The following is a 17098-nucleotide window of genomic DNA, read 5'->3' on the forward strand; positions in this document are numbered from 1 at the left end:
TGAGGTGTACGGTGTATATACATGTATATAGCGAGTACAGACGTGTAGCTGTATGTATGAGGTGTACAGTGTATATACATGTATATAGCGAGTACAGACGTGTAGCTGTATGTATGAGGTGTACAGTGTATATACATGTATATAGCGAGTACAGACGTGTAGCTGTATGTATGAGGTGTACGGTGTATATACATGTATATAGCGAGTACAGACGTGTAGCTGTATGTATGAGGTGTACAGTGTATATACATGTATATAGTGAGTACAGATGTGTAGCTGTATGTATGAGGTGTACGGTGTATATACATGTATATAGCGAGTACAGACGTGTAGCTGTATGTATGAGGTGTACGGTGTATATACATGTATATAGTGAGTACAGATGTGTAACTGTATGTATGAGGTGTACGGTGTATATACATGTATATAGCGAGTACAGACGTGTAGCTGTATGTATAGGGTGTATATACATGTATATAGTGAGTACAGATGTGTAGCTGTATGTATGAGGTGTACAGTGTATATACATGTATATAGCGAGTACAGACGTGTAGCTGTATGTATGAGGTGTACAGTGTATATACATGTATATAGCGAGTACAGACGTGTAGCTGTATGTATGAGGTGTACAGTGTATATACATGTATATAGTGAGTACAGACGTGTAGCTGTATGTATAGGGTGTATATACATGTATATAGTGAGTACAGATGTGTAGCTGTATGTATAGGGTGTATATACATGTATATAGTGAGTACAGACGTGTAGCTGTATGTATAGGGTGTATATACATGTATATAGTGAGTACAGATGTGTAGCTGTATGTATAGGGTGTTTATACATGTATATAGCGAGTACAGACGTGTAGCTGTATGTATGAGGTGTACGGTGTATATACATGTATATAGCGAGTACAGACGTGTAGCTGTATGTATGAGGTGTACGGTGTATATACATGTATATAGCGAGTACAGATGTGTAACTGTATGTATGAGGTGTACGGTGTATATACATGTATATAGCGAGTACAGACGTGTAGCTGTATGTATAGGGTGTATATACATGTATATAGCGAGTACAGACGTGTAGCTGTATGTATAGGGTGTATATACATGTATATAGTGAGTACAGATGTGTAGCTGTATGTATGAGGTGTACAGTGTATATACATGTATATAGTGAGTACAGACGTGTAGCTGTATGTATGAGGTGTACAGTGTATATACATGTATATAGCGAGTACAGACGTGTAGCTGTATGTATGAGGTGTACAGTGTATATACATGTATATAGCGAGTACAGACGTGTAGCTGTATGTATGAGGTGTACAGTGTATATACATGTATATAGTGAGTACAGATGTGTAGCTGTATGTATGAGGTGTACGGTGTATATACATGTATATAGCGAGTACAGACGTGTAGCTGTATGTATGAGGTGTACGGTGTATATACATGTATATAGTGAGTACAGATGTGTAGCTGTATGTATGAGGTGTACGGTGTATATACATGTATATAGCGAGTACAGACGTGTAGCTGTATGTATGAGGTGTACGGTGTATATACATGTATATAGCGAGTACAGACATGTAGCTGTATGTATGAGGTGTACAGTGTATATACATGTATATAGTGAGTACAGATGTGTAGCTGTATGTATGAGGTGTACGGTGTATATACATGTATATAGCGAGTACAGACGTGTAGCTGTATGTATGAGGTGTACGGTGTATATACATGTATATAGTGAGTACAGATGTGTAGCTGTATGTATGAGGTGTACGGTGTATATACATGTATATAGCGAGTACAGACGTGTAGCTGTATGTATGAGGTGTACGGTGTATATACATGTATATAGCGAGTACAGACGTGTAGCTGTATGTATGAGGTGTACGGTGTATATACATGTATATAGCACGTACAGATGTGTAGCTGTATGTATGAGGTGTACGGTGTATATACATGTATATAGCGAGTACAGACCTGTAGCTGTATGTATGAGGTGTACGGTGTATATACATGTATATAGCGAGTACAGATGTGTAGCTGTATGTATGAGGTGTACAGTGTATATACATGTATATAGCGAGTACAGATGTGTAGCTGTATGTATGAGGTGTACGGTGTATATACATGTATATAGTGAGTACAGACGTGTAGCTGTATGTATGAGGTGTACAGTGTATATACATGTATATAGCGAGTACAGACGTGTAGCTGTATGTATGAGGTGTACGGTGTATATACATGTATATAGCGAGTACAGACGTGTAGCTGTATGTATGAGGTGTACAGTGTATATACATGTATATAGCACGTACAGACGTGTAGCTGTATGTACGAGGTGTACGGTGTATATACATGTATATAGCGAGTACAGACGTGTAGCTGTATGTATGAGGTGTACGGTGTATATACATGTATATAGTGAGTACAGATGTGTAGCTGTATGTATGAGGTGTACAGTGTATATACATGTATATAGTGAGTACAGATGTGTAGCTGTATGTATGAGGTGTACGGTGTATATACATGTATATAGCGAGTACAGACGTGTAGCTGTATGTATGAGGTGTACGGTGTATATACATGTATATAGCGAGTACAGATGTGTAGCTGTATGTATGAGGTGTACGGTGTATATACATGTATATAGCGAGTACAGAGGTGTAGCTGTATGTATGAGGTGTACGGTGTATATACATGTATATAGCGAGTACAGACGTGTAGCTGTATGTATGAGGTGTACAGTGTATATACATGTATATAGTGAGTACAGATGTGTAGCTGTATGTATGAGGTGTACGGTGTATATACATGTATATAGTGAGTACAGACGTGTAGCTGTATGTATGAGGTGTACAGTGTATATACATGTATATAGCGAGTACAGACGTGTAGCTGTATGTATGAGGTGTACGGCGTATATACATGTATATAGTGAGTACAGACGTGTAGCTGTATGTATGAGGTGTACAGTGTATATACATGTATATAGCGAGTACAGATGTGTAGCTGTATGTATGAGGTGTACGGTGTATATACATGTATATAGCGAGTACAGACGTGTAGCTGTATGTATGAGGTGTACGGTGTATATACATGTATATAGCGAGTACAGACGTGTAGCTGTATGTATGAGGTGTACGGTGTATATACATGTATATAGCGAGTACAGACGTGTAGCTGTATGTATGAGGTGTACGGTGTATATACATGTATATAGCGAGTACAGACGTGTAGCTGTATGTATGAGGTGTACGGTGTATATACATGTATATAGCGAGTACAGACGTGTAGCTGTATGTATGAGGTGTACGGTGTATATACATGTATATAGCGAGTACAGACGTGTAGCTGTATGTATGAGGTGTACGGTGTATATACATGTATATAGCGAGTACAGAGGTGTAGCTGTATGTATGAGGTGTACGGTGTATATACATGTATATAGCGAGTACAGACGTGTAGCTGTATGTATGAGGTGTACGGTGTATATACATGTATATAGTGAGTACAGACGTGTAGCTGTATGTATGAGGTGTACAGTGTATATACATGTATATAGCGAGTACAGATGTGTAGCTGTATGTATGAGGTGTACGGTGTATATACATGTATATAGTGAGTACAGACGTGTAGCTGTATGTATGAGGTGTACGGTGTATATACATGTATATAGCGAGTACAGATGTGTAGCTGTATGTATGAGGTGTACGGTGTATATACATGTATATAGTGAGTACAGACGTGTAGCTGTATGTATGAGGTGTACGGTGTATATACATGTATATAGCGAGTACAGACGTGTAGCTGTATGTATGAGGTGTACAGTGTATATACATGTATATAGTGAGTACAGACGTGTAGCTGTATGTATGAGGTGTACAGTGTATATACATGTATATAGCGAGTACAGACGTGTAGCTGTATGTATAGGGTGTATATACATGTATATAGTGGGTACAGACATGTAGCTGTATGTATGAGGTGTACGGTGTATATACATGTATATAGCGAGTACAGACGTGTAGCTGTATGTATGAGGTGTACGGTGTATATACATGTATATAGCGAGTACAGACGTGTAGCTGTATGTATAGGGTGTATATACATGTATATAGCGAGTACAGACGTGTAGCTGTATGTATGAGGTGTACGGTGTATATACATGTATATAGTGAGGACAGACGTGTAGCTGTATGTATGAGGTGTATATACATGTATATAGCGAGTACAGACGTGTAGCTGTATGTATGAGGTGTACGGTGTATATACATGTATATAGTGAGTACAGACGTGTAGCTGTATGTATGAGGTGTACGGTGTATATACATGTATATAGCGAGTACAGACGTGTAGCTGTATGTATGAGGTGTACGGTGTATATACATGTATATAGCGAGTACAGACGTGTAGCTGTATGTATGAGGTGTACGGTGTATATACATGTATATAGTGTGTACAGACATGTAGCTGTATGTATGAGGTGTACAGTGTATATACATGTATATAGCGAGTACAGACGTGTAGCTGTATGTATGAGGTGTATATACATGTATATACCGAGTACAGACATGTAGCTGTATGTATGAGGTGTACGGTGTATATACATGTACATAGCGAGTACAGACGTGTAGCTGTATGTATGAGGTGTACGGTGTATATACATGTATATAGCGAGTACAGACGTGTAGCTGTATGTATGAGGTGTACGGTGTATATACATGTATATAGCGAGTACAGACGTGTAGCTGTATGTATGAGGTGTACGGTGTATATACATGTATATAGTGAGTACAGATGTGTAGCTGTATGTATGAGGTGTACGGTGTATATACATGTATATAGCGAGTACAGATGTGTAGCTGTATGTATGAGGTGTACAGTGTATATACATGTATATAGCGAGTACAGACGTGTAGCTGTATGTATGAGGTGTACAGTGTATATACATGTATATAGTGAGTACAGACGTGTAGCTGTATGTATGAGGTGTACGGTGTATATACATGTATATAGCGAGTACAGACGTGTAGCTGTATGTATGAGGTGTACGGTGTATATACATGTATATAGCGAGTACAGACGTGTAGCTGTATGTATGAGGTGTACAGTGTATATACATGTATATAGCGAGTACAGACGTGTAGCTGTATGTATGAGGTGTACGGTGTATATACATGTATATAGTGAGTACAGACATGTAGCTGTATGTATGAGGTGTACGGTGTATATACATGTATATAGCGAGTACAGACGTGTAGCTGTATGTATGAGGTGTACGGTGTATATACATGTATATAGTGAGTACAGATGTGTAGCTGTATGTATAGGGTGTATATACATGTATATAGTGAGTACAGATGTGTAGCTGTATGTATGAGGTGTACAGTGTATATACATGTATATAGCGAGTACAGACGTGTAGCTGTATGTATGAGGTGTACGGTGTATATACATGTATATAGTGAGTACAGACATGTAGCTGTATGTATGAGGTGTACGGTGTATATACATGTATATAGTGAGTACAGACGTGTAGCTGTATGTATGAGGTGTACAGTGTATATACATGTATATAGTGAGTACAGATGTGTAGCTGTATGTATGAGGTGTACGGTGTATATACATGTATATAGTGAGTACAGACGTGTAGCTGTATGTATGAGGTGTACGGTGTATATACATGTATATAGCACGTACAGACGTGTAGCTGTATGTATAGGGTGTATATACATGTATATAGTGAGTACAGATGTGTAGCTGTATGTATGAGGTGTACGGTGTATATACATGTATATAGCGAGTACAGACGTGTAGCTGTATGTATGAGGTGTACGGTGTATATACATGTATATAGCGAGTACAGACGTGTAGCTGTATGTATGAGGTGTACGGTGTATATACATGTATATAGCGAGTACAGACGTGTAGCTGTATGTATGAGGTGTACGGTGTATATACATGTATATAGCGAGTACAGACGTGTAGCTGTATGTATGAGGTGTACGGTGTATATACATGTATATAGCGAGTACAGACGTGTAGCTGTATGTATAGGGTGTATATACATGTATATAGCGAGTACAGACGTGTAGCTGTATGTATGAGGTGTACGGTGTATATACATGTATATAGCGAGTACAGACGTGTAGCTGTATGTATAGGGTGTATATACATGTATATAGCGAGTACAGACGTGTAGCTGTATGTATGAGGTGTACGGTGTATATACATGTATATAGCGAGTACAGACGTGTAGCTGTATGTATGAGGTGTACAGTGTATATACATGTATATAGCACGTACAGACGTGTAGCTGTATGTATGAGGTGTACGGTGTATATACATGTATATAGCGAGTACAGATGTGTAGCTGTATGTATGAGGTGTACGGTGTATATACATGTATATAGCGAGTACAGACGTGTAGCTGTATGTATGAGGTGTACAGTGTATATACATGTATATAGCACGTACAGACGTGTAGCTGTATGTATGAGGTGTACGGTGTATATACATGTATATAGTGAGTACAGATGTGTAGCTGTATGTATGAGGTGTACAGTGTATATACATGTATATAGTGAGTACAGATGTGTAGCTGTATGTATGAGGTGTACAGTGTATATACATGTATATAGCACGTACAGACGTGTAGCTGTATGTATAGGGTGTATATACATGTATATAGCGAGTACAGACGTGTAGCTGTATGTATGAGGTGTACAGTGTATATACATGTATATAGTGAGTACAGATGTGTAGCTGTATGTATGAGGTGTACAGTGTATATACATGTATATAGTGAGTACAGATGTGTAGCTGTATGTATGAGGTGTACAGTGTATATACATGTATATAGCACGTACAGACGTGTAGCTGTATGTATAGGGTGTATATACATGTATATAGCGAGTACAGACGTGTAGCTGTATGTATGAGGTGTACAGTGTATATACATGTATATAGTGAGTACAGACGTGTAGCTGTATGTATGAGGTGTACAGTGTATATACATGTATATAGTGAGTACAGACGTGTAGCTGTATGTATGAGGTGTACGGTGTATATACATGTATATAGCGAGTACAGACGTGTAGCTGTATGTATAGGGTGTATATACATGTATATAGCGAGTACAGACGTGTAGCTGTATGTATGAGGTGTACGGTGTATATACATGTATATAGCGAGTACAGATGTGTAGCTGTATGTATAGGGTGTATATACATGTATATAGTGAGTACAGACGTGTAGCTGTATGTATGAGGTGTACAGTGTATATACATGTATATAGCGAGTACAGACGTGTAGCTGTATGTATGAGGTGTACAGTGTATATACATGTATATAGTGAGTACAGACGTGTAGCTGTATGTATGAGGTGTACAGTGTATATACATGTATATAGCGAGTACAGACGTGTAGCTGTATGTATGAGGTGTACGGTGTATATACATGTATATAGTGAGTACAGACGTGTAGCTGTATGTATGAGGTGTACAGTGTATATACATGTATATAGCGAGTACAGACGTATAGCTGTATGTATGAGGTGTACAGTGTATATACATGTATATAGCGAGTACAGACGTGTAGCTGTATGTATGAGGTGTACGGTGTATATACATGTATATAGCGAGTACAGATGTGTAGCTGTATGTATGAGGTGTACAGTGTATATACATGTATATAGCGAGTACAGACGTGTAGCTGTATGTATGAGGTGTACGGTGTATATACATGTATATAGTGAGTACAGACGTGTAGCTGTATGTATGAGGTGTACGGTGTATATACATGTATATAGTGAGTACAGACGTGTAGCTGTATGTATGAGGTGTACGGTGTATATACATGTATATAGTGAGTACAGACGTGTAGCTGTATGTATGAGGTGTACGGTGTATATACATGTATATAGTGAGTACAGACGTGTAGCTGTATGTATGAGGTGTACAGTGTATATACATGTATATAGTGAGTACAGACGTGTAGCTGTATGTATGAGGTGTACGGTGTATATACATGTATATAGCGAGTATAGACGTATAGCTGTATGTATGAGGTGTACAGTGTATATACATGTATATAGCGAGTACAGATGTGTAGCTGTATGTATGAGGTGTACAGTGTATATACATGTATATAGTGAGTACAGATGTGTAGCTGTATGTATGAGGTGTACGGTGTATATACATGTATATAGCGAGTACAGACGTGTAGCTGTATGTATGAGGTGTACAGTGTATATACATGTATATAGCGAGTACAGACGTGTAGCTGTATGTATAAGGTGTACAGTGTATATACATGTATATAGTGAGTACAGATGTGTAGCTGTATGTATGAGGTGTACAGTGTATATACATGTATATAGCACGTACAGACGTGTAGCTGTATGTATAGGGTGTATATACATGTATATAGCGAGTACAGACGTGTAGCTGTATGTATGAGGTGTACAGTGTATATACATGTATATAGTGAGTACAGATGTGTAGCTGTATGTATGAGGTGTACAGTGTATATACATGTATATAGCGAGTACAGATGTGTAGCTGTATGTATGAGGTGTACGGTGTATATACATGTATATAGTGAGTACAGACGTGTAGCTGTATGTATGAGGTGTACAGTGTATATACATGTATATAGCGAGTACAGACGTGTAGCTGTATGTATGAGGTGTACGGTGTATATACATGTATATAGCGAGTACAGATGTGTAGCTGTATGTATGAGGTGTACGGTGTATATACATGTATATAGCGAGTACAGACGTGTAGCTGTATGTATGAGGTGTACGGTGTATATACATGTATATAGTGAGTACAGATGTGTAGCTGTATGTATGAGGTGTACAGTGTATATACATGTATATAGTGAGTACAGATGTGTAGCTGTATGTATGAGGTGTACGGTGTATATACATGTATATAGCGAGTACAGACGTGTAGCTGTATGTATGAGGTGTACAGTGTATATACATGTATATAGCGAGTACAGATGTGTAGCTGTATGTATGAGGTGTACGGTGTATATACATGTATATAGTGAGTACAGATGTGTAGCTGTATGTATGAGGTGTACGGTGTATATACATGTATATAGTGAGTACAGATGTGTAGCTGTATGTATGAGGTGTACGGTGTATATACATGTATATAGTGAGTACAGATGTGTAGCTGTATGTATGAGGTGTACGGTGTATATACATGTATATAGTGAGTACAGACGTGTAGCTGTATGTATGAGGTGTACGGTGTATATACATGTATATAGTGAGTACAGATGTGTAGCTGTATGTATGAGGTGTACGGTGTATATACATGTATATAGCGAGTACAGACGTGTAGCTGTATGTATGAGGTGTACAGTGTATATACATGTATATAGCGAGTACAGACGTGTAGCTGTATGTATGAGGTGTACGGTGTATATACATGTATATAGCGAGTACAGACGTGTAGCTGTATGTATGAGGTGTACGGTGTATATACATGTATATAGCGAGTATAGACGTATAGCTGTATGTATGAGGTGTACGGTGTATATACATGTATATAGTGAGTACAGACGTGTAGCTGTATGTATAGGGTGTATATACATGTATATAGCGAGTACAGACGTGTAGCTGTATGTATGAGGTGTACGGTGTATATACATGTATATAGCGAGTACAGACGTGTAGCTGTATGTATGAGGTGTACAGTGTATATACATGTATATAGTGAGTACAGATGTGTAGCTGTATGTATGAGGTGTACGGTGTATATACATGTATATAGCGAGTACAGACGTGTAGCTGTATGTATGAGGTGTACGGTGTATATACATGTATATAGTGAGTACAGATGTGTAGCTGTATGTATGAGGTGTACGGTGTATATACATGTATATAGCGAGTACAGACGTGTAGCTGTATGTATGAGGTGTACGGTGTATATACATGTATATAGTGAGTACAGATGTGTAGCTGTATGTATGAGGTGTACGGTGTATATACATGTATATAGCGAGTATAGACGTATAGCTGTATGTATGAGGTGTACGGTGTATATACATGTATATAGTGAGTACAGACGTGTAGCTGTATGTATGAGGTGTACAGTGTATATACATGTATATAGCGAGTACAGACGTGTAGCTGTATGTATAGGGTGTATATACATGTATATAGTGAGTACAGATGTGTAGCTGTATGTATGAGGTGTACGGTGTATATACATGTATATAGCGAGTACAGACGTGTAGCTGTATGTATGAGGTGTACGGTGTATATACATGTATATAGCGAGTACAGACGTGTAGCTGTATGTATGAGGTGTACGGTGTATATACATGTATATAGCGAGTACAGACGTGTAGCTGTATGTATGAGGTGTACGGTGTATATACATGTATATAGCGAGTACAGACGTGTAGCTGTATGTATGAGGTGTACGGTGTATATACATGTATATAGCGAGTACAGACGTGTAGCTGTATGTATGAGGTGTACGGTGTATATACATGTATATAGCGCGTACAGACGTGTAGCTGTATGTATGAGGTGTACGGTGTATATACATGTATATAGCGAGTACAGACGTGTAGCTGTATGTATGAGGTGTACGGTGTATATACATGTATATAGCGAGTACAGATGTGTAGCTGTATGTATGAGGTGTACGGTGTATATACATGTATATAGCGAGTACAGACGTGTAGCTGTATGTATGAGGTGTACGGTGTATATACATGTATATAGCGAGTACAGACGTGTAGCTGTATGTATGAGGTGTACGGTGTATATACATGTATATAGCGAGTACAGACGTGTAGCTGTATGTATGAGGTGTACGGTGTATATACATGTATATAGCGAGTACAGACGTGTAGCTGTATGTATGAGGTGTACGGTGTATATACATGTATATAGCGAGTACAGACGTGTAGCTGTATGTATGAGGTGTACGGTGTATATACATGTATATAGCGAGTACAGACGTGTAGCTGTATGTATGAGGTGTACAGTGTATATACATGTATATAGCGCGTACAGACGTGTAGCTGTATGTATGAGGTGTACGGTGTATATACATGTATATAGCGAGTACAGACGTGTAGCTGTATGTATGAGGTGTACGGTGTATATACATGTATATAGCGCGTACAGACGTGTAGCTGTATGTATGAGGTGTACGGTGTATATACATGTATATAGCACGTACAGACGTGTAGCTGTATGTATGAGGTGTACGGTGTATATACATGTATATAGCGAGTACAGACGTGTAGCTGTATGTATGAGGTGTACGGTGTATATACATGTATATAGCGAGTACAGACGTGTAGCTGTATGTATGAGGTGTACGGTGTATATACATGTATATAGCGAGTACAGACGTGTAGCTGTATGTATGAGGTGTACGGTGTATATACATGTATATAGCGAGTACAGACGTGTAGCTGTATGTATGAGGTGTACGGTGTATATACATGTATATAGCGAGTACAGACGTGTAGCTGTATGTATGAGGTGTACGGTGTATATACATGTATATAGCGAGTACAGACGTGTAGCTGTATGTATGAGGTGTACGGTGTATATACATGTATATAGCGAGTACAGACGTGTAGCTGTATGTATGAGGTGTACGGTGTATATACATGTATATAGCGAGTACAGACGTGTAGCTGTATGTATGAGGTGTACGGTGTATATACATGTATATAGCGAGTACAGACGTGTAGCTGTATGTATGAGGTGTACGGTGTATATACATGTATATAGCGAGTACAGACGTGTAGCTGTATGTATGAGGTGTACGGTGTATATACATGTATATAGCGAGTACAGACGTGTAGCTGTATGTATGAGGTGTACGGTGTATATACATGTATATAGCGAGTACAGACGTGTAGCTGTATGTATGAGGTGTACGGTGTATATACATGTATATAGCGCGTACAGACGTGTAGCTGTATGTATGAGGTGTACGGTGTATATACATGTATATAGCGAGTACAGACGTGTAGCTGTATGTATGAGGTGTACGGTGTATATACATGTATATAGCGAGTACAGACGTGTAGCTGTATGTATGAGGTGTACGGTGTATATACATGTATATAGCGAGTACAGACGTGTAGCTGTATGTATGAGGTGTACGGTGTATATACATGTATATAGCGAGTACAGACGTGTAGCTGTATGTATGAGGTGTACAGTGTATATACATGTATATAGCGAGTACAGATGTGTAGCTGTATGTATGAGGTGTACGGTGTATATACATGTATATAGTGAGGACAGACGTGTAGCTGTATGTATGAGGTGTACGGTGTATATACATGTATATAGCGAGTACAGACGTGTAGCTGTATGTATGAGGTGTACAGTGTATATACATGTATATAGCGAGTACAGACGTGTAGCTGTATGTATGAGGTGTACGGTGTATATACATGTATATAGCGAGTACAGACGTGTAGCTGTATGTATGAGGTGTACGGTGTATATATGAGGTGTACGGTGTATATACATGTATATAGCGAGTACAGACGTGTAGCTGTATGTATGAGGTGTACGGTGTATATATGAGGTGTACGGTGTATATACATGTATATAGCGAGTACAGATGTGTAGCTGTATGTATGAGGTGTACGGTGTATATACATGTATATAGCGAGTACAGACGTGTAGCTGTATGTATGAGGTGTACAGTGTATATACATGTATATAGTGAGTACAGACGTGTAGCTGTATGTATGAGGTGTACGGTGTATATACATGTATATAGCGAGTACAGACGTGTAGCTGTATGTATGAGGTGTACGGTGTATATACATGTATATAGCGAGTACAGACGTGTAGCTGTATGTATGAGGTGTACGGTGTATATACATGTATATAGTGAGTACAGACGTGTAGCTGTATGTATGAGGTGTACGGTGTATATACATGTATATAGCGAGTACAGACGTGTAGCTGTATGTATGAGGTGTACGGTGTATATACATGTATATAGCGAGTACAGACGTGTAGCTGTATGTATGAGGTGTACGGTGTATATACATGTATATAGCGAGTACAGACGTGTAGCTGTATGTATGAGGTGTACGGTGTATATACATGTATATAGCGAGTACAGATGTGTAGCTGTATGTATGAGGTGTACGGTGTATATACATGTATATACCGAGTTCACCCATATACAGTAGTAGGGGGGCGGCAGATCTGGGGGTCACTTACTTAAACTCCTTCTCTGACTTGCCCCGCAAGTCTCTGACCAGCCACTGTGTGCTGAAGGCGTCCTGGGGCGGCATCCCCCATCGCATGACCGCGTTCAGGAAGGCTTTCCGCTGCCGCGTGTTGAAACCCAGAACCTGTGAACAACAGATCTTATGTAAATCCATGCGTCTCCATGGTTACAGACTACAAACAAACCTGACACGTAGTCTGATCTTACAGTCACGCATTACCCCCCCCCCCCCCCTTGCTTATTTCCGGCAGAGACCTTACCTCGATATTCCCACCGACGCGAGCCAGCAGGGGCGGCAGCGGCTTGTCCTTCTCATTGCGCATCTGTCGGCGCGACTGCCTGCGGCCTGTAACAGAGGAGGAAGATGTCACCAGAGTCACCAGCAGATATGGCCTCCGGGGGTCTGTCACTTGGCTGCCTTTACCTTCTGTCCTCTCATCAAAGTCTTCATCCTCTTCTTCGGATCCCACAGAGTATTCGGACTGGTTATCTGGAAGGAAGGAGCGGGTCAGTGATGACAGAGGTCCGGGGGAAGTACAAATGGACCGGGGCTCCCGTCATACAGTATCATCTGGTCGGTTCCCCTAGAGCGGGGATGTACAGTCTGTTCTTGTCTGAAGGTCATAATGTCAGACTTCCAAGGCAGAGCCCGGGCCAGGCAACGACCAAGGCAGAGCCCGGGCCAGGCAACGACCAAGGCAGAGCCCGGGCCAGGCAACGACCAAGGCAGAGCCCGGGCCAGGCAACGACCAAGGCAGAGCCCGGGCCAGGCAACGACCAAGGCAGACCCCGGGCCAGGCAACGACCAAGGCAGACCCCGGGCCAGGCAACGACCAAGGCAGACCCCGGGCCAGGCAACGACCAAGGCAGACCCCGGGCCAGGCAACGACCAAGGCAGACCCCGGGCCAGGCAACGACCAAGGCAGAGCCCGGGCCAGACAACGACCAAGGCAGACCCCGGGCCAGGCAACGACCAAGGCAGACCCCGGGCCAGGCAACGACCAAGGCAGACCCCGGGCCAGGCAACGACCAAGGCAGACCCCGGGCCAGGCAACGACCAAGGCAGACCCCGGGCCAGACAACGACCAAGGCAGACCCCGGGCCAGACAACGACCAAGGCAGACCCCGGGCCAGACAACGACCAAGGCAGACCCCGGGCCGGGCAACGACCAAGGCAGACCCCGGGCCGGGCAACGACCAAGGCAGAGCCCGGGCCAGACAACGACCAAGGCAGACCCCAGGCCAGACAACGACCAAGGCAGACCCCGGGCCAGACAACGACCAAGGCAGACCCCGGGCCAGGCAACGACCAAGGCAGACCCCGGGCCGGGCAACGACCAAGGCAGAGCCCGGGCCAGACAACGACCAAGGCAGACCCCGGGCCGGGCAACGACCAAGGCAGACCCCGGGCCGAGCAACGACCAAGGCAGACCCCGGGCCAGGCAACGACCAAGGCAGACCCCGGGCCAGGCAACGACCAAGGCAGACCCCAGGCCAGACAACGACTAAGGCAGACCCCAGGCCAGACAACGACTAAGGCAGACCCCAGGCCAGACAACGACTAAGGCAGACCCCGGGCCAGACAACGACTAAGGCAGACCCACAGGCCAAACAGTGACTAAGGAAGACCCCAGGCCAAACAGTGACTAAGGAAGACCCCAGACCAAACAGTGACTAAGGAAGACCCCAAACCAGACAGTAATGTACAATGCAGACCCCAGACCATACAAGCATTGGGTTGCAGCCAGTACTTGTCCCGCATGTCACCGCTACCTTTTCTATCACTGGTTCCGGTAGTCAGTGAAATGGATGCACATTGCAGAACAGCAGGAGAGGGGGCAGAGAGGTGACCATGGGAGGGGTCCTTACCCTGATCCTCCTGGGCGGCGTCATTGTAGTTGACCTGCTTGCGCACCCTCTTGCCCTTGCCCAGGTTACGCGCCAGGTCCTCCTGCTGCTGCTCGTAGTGGTGGCGGAGCAGCTTCTCCCAGTAGTCGGGATCCACGTTCTCCTCCTGTTTGATCACTTCCCGCTCCAACTCTTCCAACTAAAATACAAAGCAAAAACCTCAGGAAAATGTGCGTCGGGGGGGCGGAGAGCGGGTGCAGACCCGGGGGCCGCTCCTCACCTTCTCCTCCTCCCGCACCACGTACTGCGCCACTTTGAAGGAGCTGAGGTACTCGTTCATGTTCTGCACTTCCGTGTCCTCCGTCTCATCCTGGTTGCGGTCCAGAAGCCTGGCGATGGCGCCATTGTCGTAGTGGATGACACTGCTGTCCTCCTCTTTGTTATCACCTGGAAGGAAGAGTCATGAAGCTACTGCTCCGGCGTACACAGGTCCTGTGCAGACCTCTCTGTCTCCATGGTTACAGACTACAGATAAGCCCTGTGTAGTCTGATACTGAAGTCATGTTTTTAACCCGGTTATGAAATTTAAAGGGGTTATTCCATGGTTCCTATCCACTATTGCCCCAAGCGACGGCTATGATTGGGCCAATCATTGGCCGTTAATATGCCGGATTGACTGTTAGGCCACAAATCCAGCCATACGTCCAGGACGTGCAGGGGGCGGACCGGACCTGGCACCTGTACAGATGGTTTGTGACCCAGTGAGGCACTGCCACTCCATTACACAAAACCTGGTGCCAACCCCTTTAATAAAACAAGAAGAAGGGGCGGATGAGAGGGAGAAACACAACAAGTGACTACAGAGACACATTTGCTGTACATGATCTGTACACGTCACATAGAAGGGGAATCATCGGAGCAATAAAACAAATGGATACATTAACCCGTTACGGGGATGTGACTTATTAGGACGTCACATGTCGGCTAAGGGTGTATGGAGGGGGCTTTCGGGCTGAGCCCTCTCCATACAAGGTGGGTGTTTGTTGCATATTGCAGCAAACACCCACCAGTAACACCAATTGTGCGTTGTTGTTAATTGTTAACCCTTTGATCAGTGCCACCATCTTGCCTTAGATCTTCGCTTCCTGCTACGTCGGATAGCCTCGGGTCACTAGCTGTGCCAGTGGCACATTGTAGTAGATGATCAGTAAAATCCCCATATACTGCAGTATGGCAGTATATAGTAGGATCAATCAGACAACATAGGGATGAAGTAGCCTAGGGGGTCCGGAAAATAGTAAAAAATATATACAGGCAGTCCCCGGGGTTACATACAAGATAGGGTCTGAAGGTTTGTTTTTAAGTTGAATTTGTATGTAAGTCGGAACTGTATATTTTATCATTGTAATCCCAGCCAGAACTTTTTTGGTCTCTGTGACAATTGGATTTTAAAAATGTTGGGTTGTCATAAGAATGAATATTAACACTAAAGCTTCATTACAGACACCTGTGTGATAACTGTTACAGCTGATTATTGTAGCCTAGGACTAAAGTACAATAAATTACCAATATCCAGAGGTCCGTTTGTAACTATGGGTCGTATGTAAGTCGAGTGTTCTTAAGTAGGGGACCGCCTGTATAATATTATATAATTAAATCATCCCCTTTCCATATAACTGATAAAAATAAAACAAACCTAAATATAATAGCGGTTATTCCGTAATGGAAAATAGCCGAAAGTCCAAAGGAAAAAAAAAATGTATATGTATGTGATCTAAAGGTCGTACAGTACCCACAATGGAAGCAATGAAAACATCATCAAAAGTTGCAAAAAAAAAAAAAAAAAAAAGATTGCAACATGTAGATTATTTTTTTTTTCGTACAGGAGGTTTTAATTATTTTTTTTTTTTTTCTAAAAACGCATGTGAAAACGCACTAACTAAAAACGGCCTAAAAACGCCACGGGTGTCTTCACCCTCAGGCTACAAT

General features: G+C 42.1%; 1 protein-coding gene across 3 annotated transcripts in view; it reads right to left on the bottom strand.

The window, feature by feature from the left end:
- CHD3 (chromodomain helicase DNA binding protein 3) overlaps positions 1-17098 on the bottom strand; it is a 64917-nt gene that overhangs the window by 17227 nt on the left and 30592 nt on the right. For all 3 annotated transcript variants that reach the window (XM_072149923.1, XM_072149924.1, XM_072149922.1), the window contains exons 24-28: positions 15390-15556; positions 15131-15308; positions 13686-13751; positions 13522-13607; positions 13252-13385 (exon numbers count right to left, since the gene is read on the bottom strand). In XM_072149923.1, the coding sequence (XP_072006024.1) occupies positions 13252-13385; positions 13522-13607; positions 13686-13751; positions 15131-15308; positions 15390-15556 (631 nt within the window). The remainder of the gene's footprint in view (positions 1-13251; positions 13386-13521; positions 13608-13685; positions 13752-15130; positions 15309-15389; positions 15557-17098) is intronic.

This window comes from Engystomops pustulosus, chromosome 4, assembly GCF_040894005.1.
Source record: "Engystomops pustulosus chromosome 4, aEngPut4.maternal, whole genome shotgun sequence".
In the NCBI taxonomy this organism is placed as follows: Eukaryota; Metazoa; Chordata; class Amphibia; order Anura; family Leptodactylidae; genus Engystomops; species Engystomops pustulosus.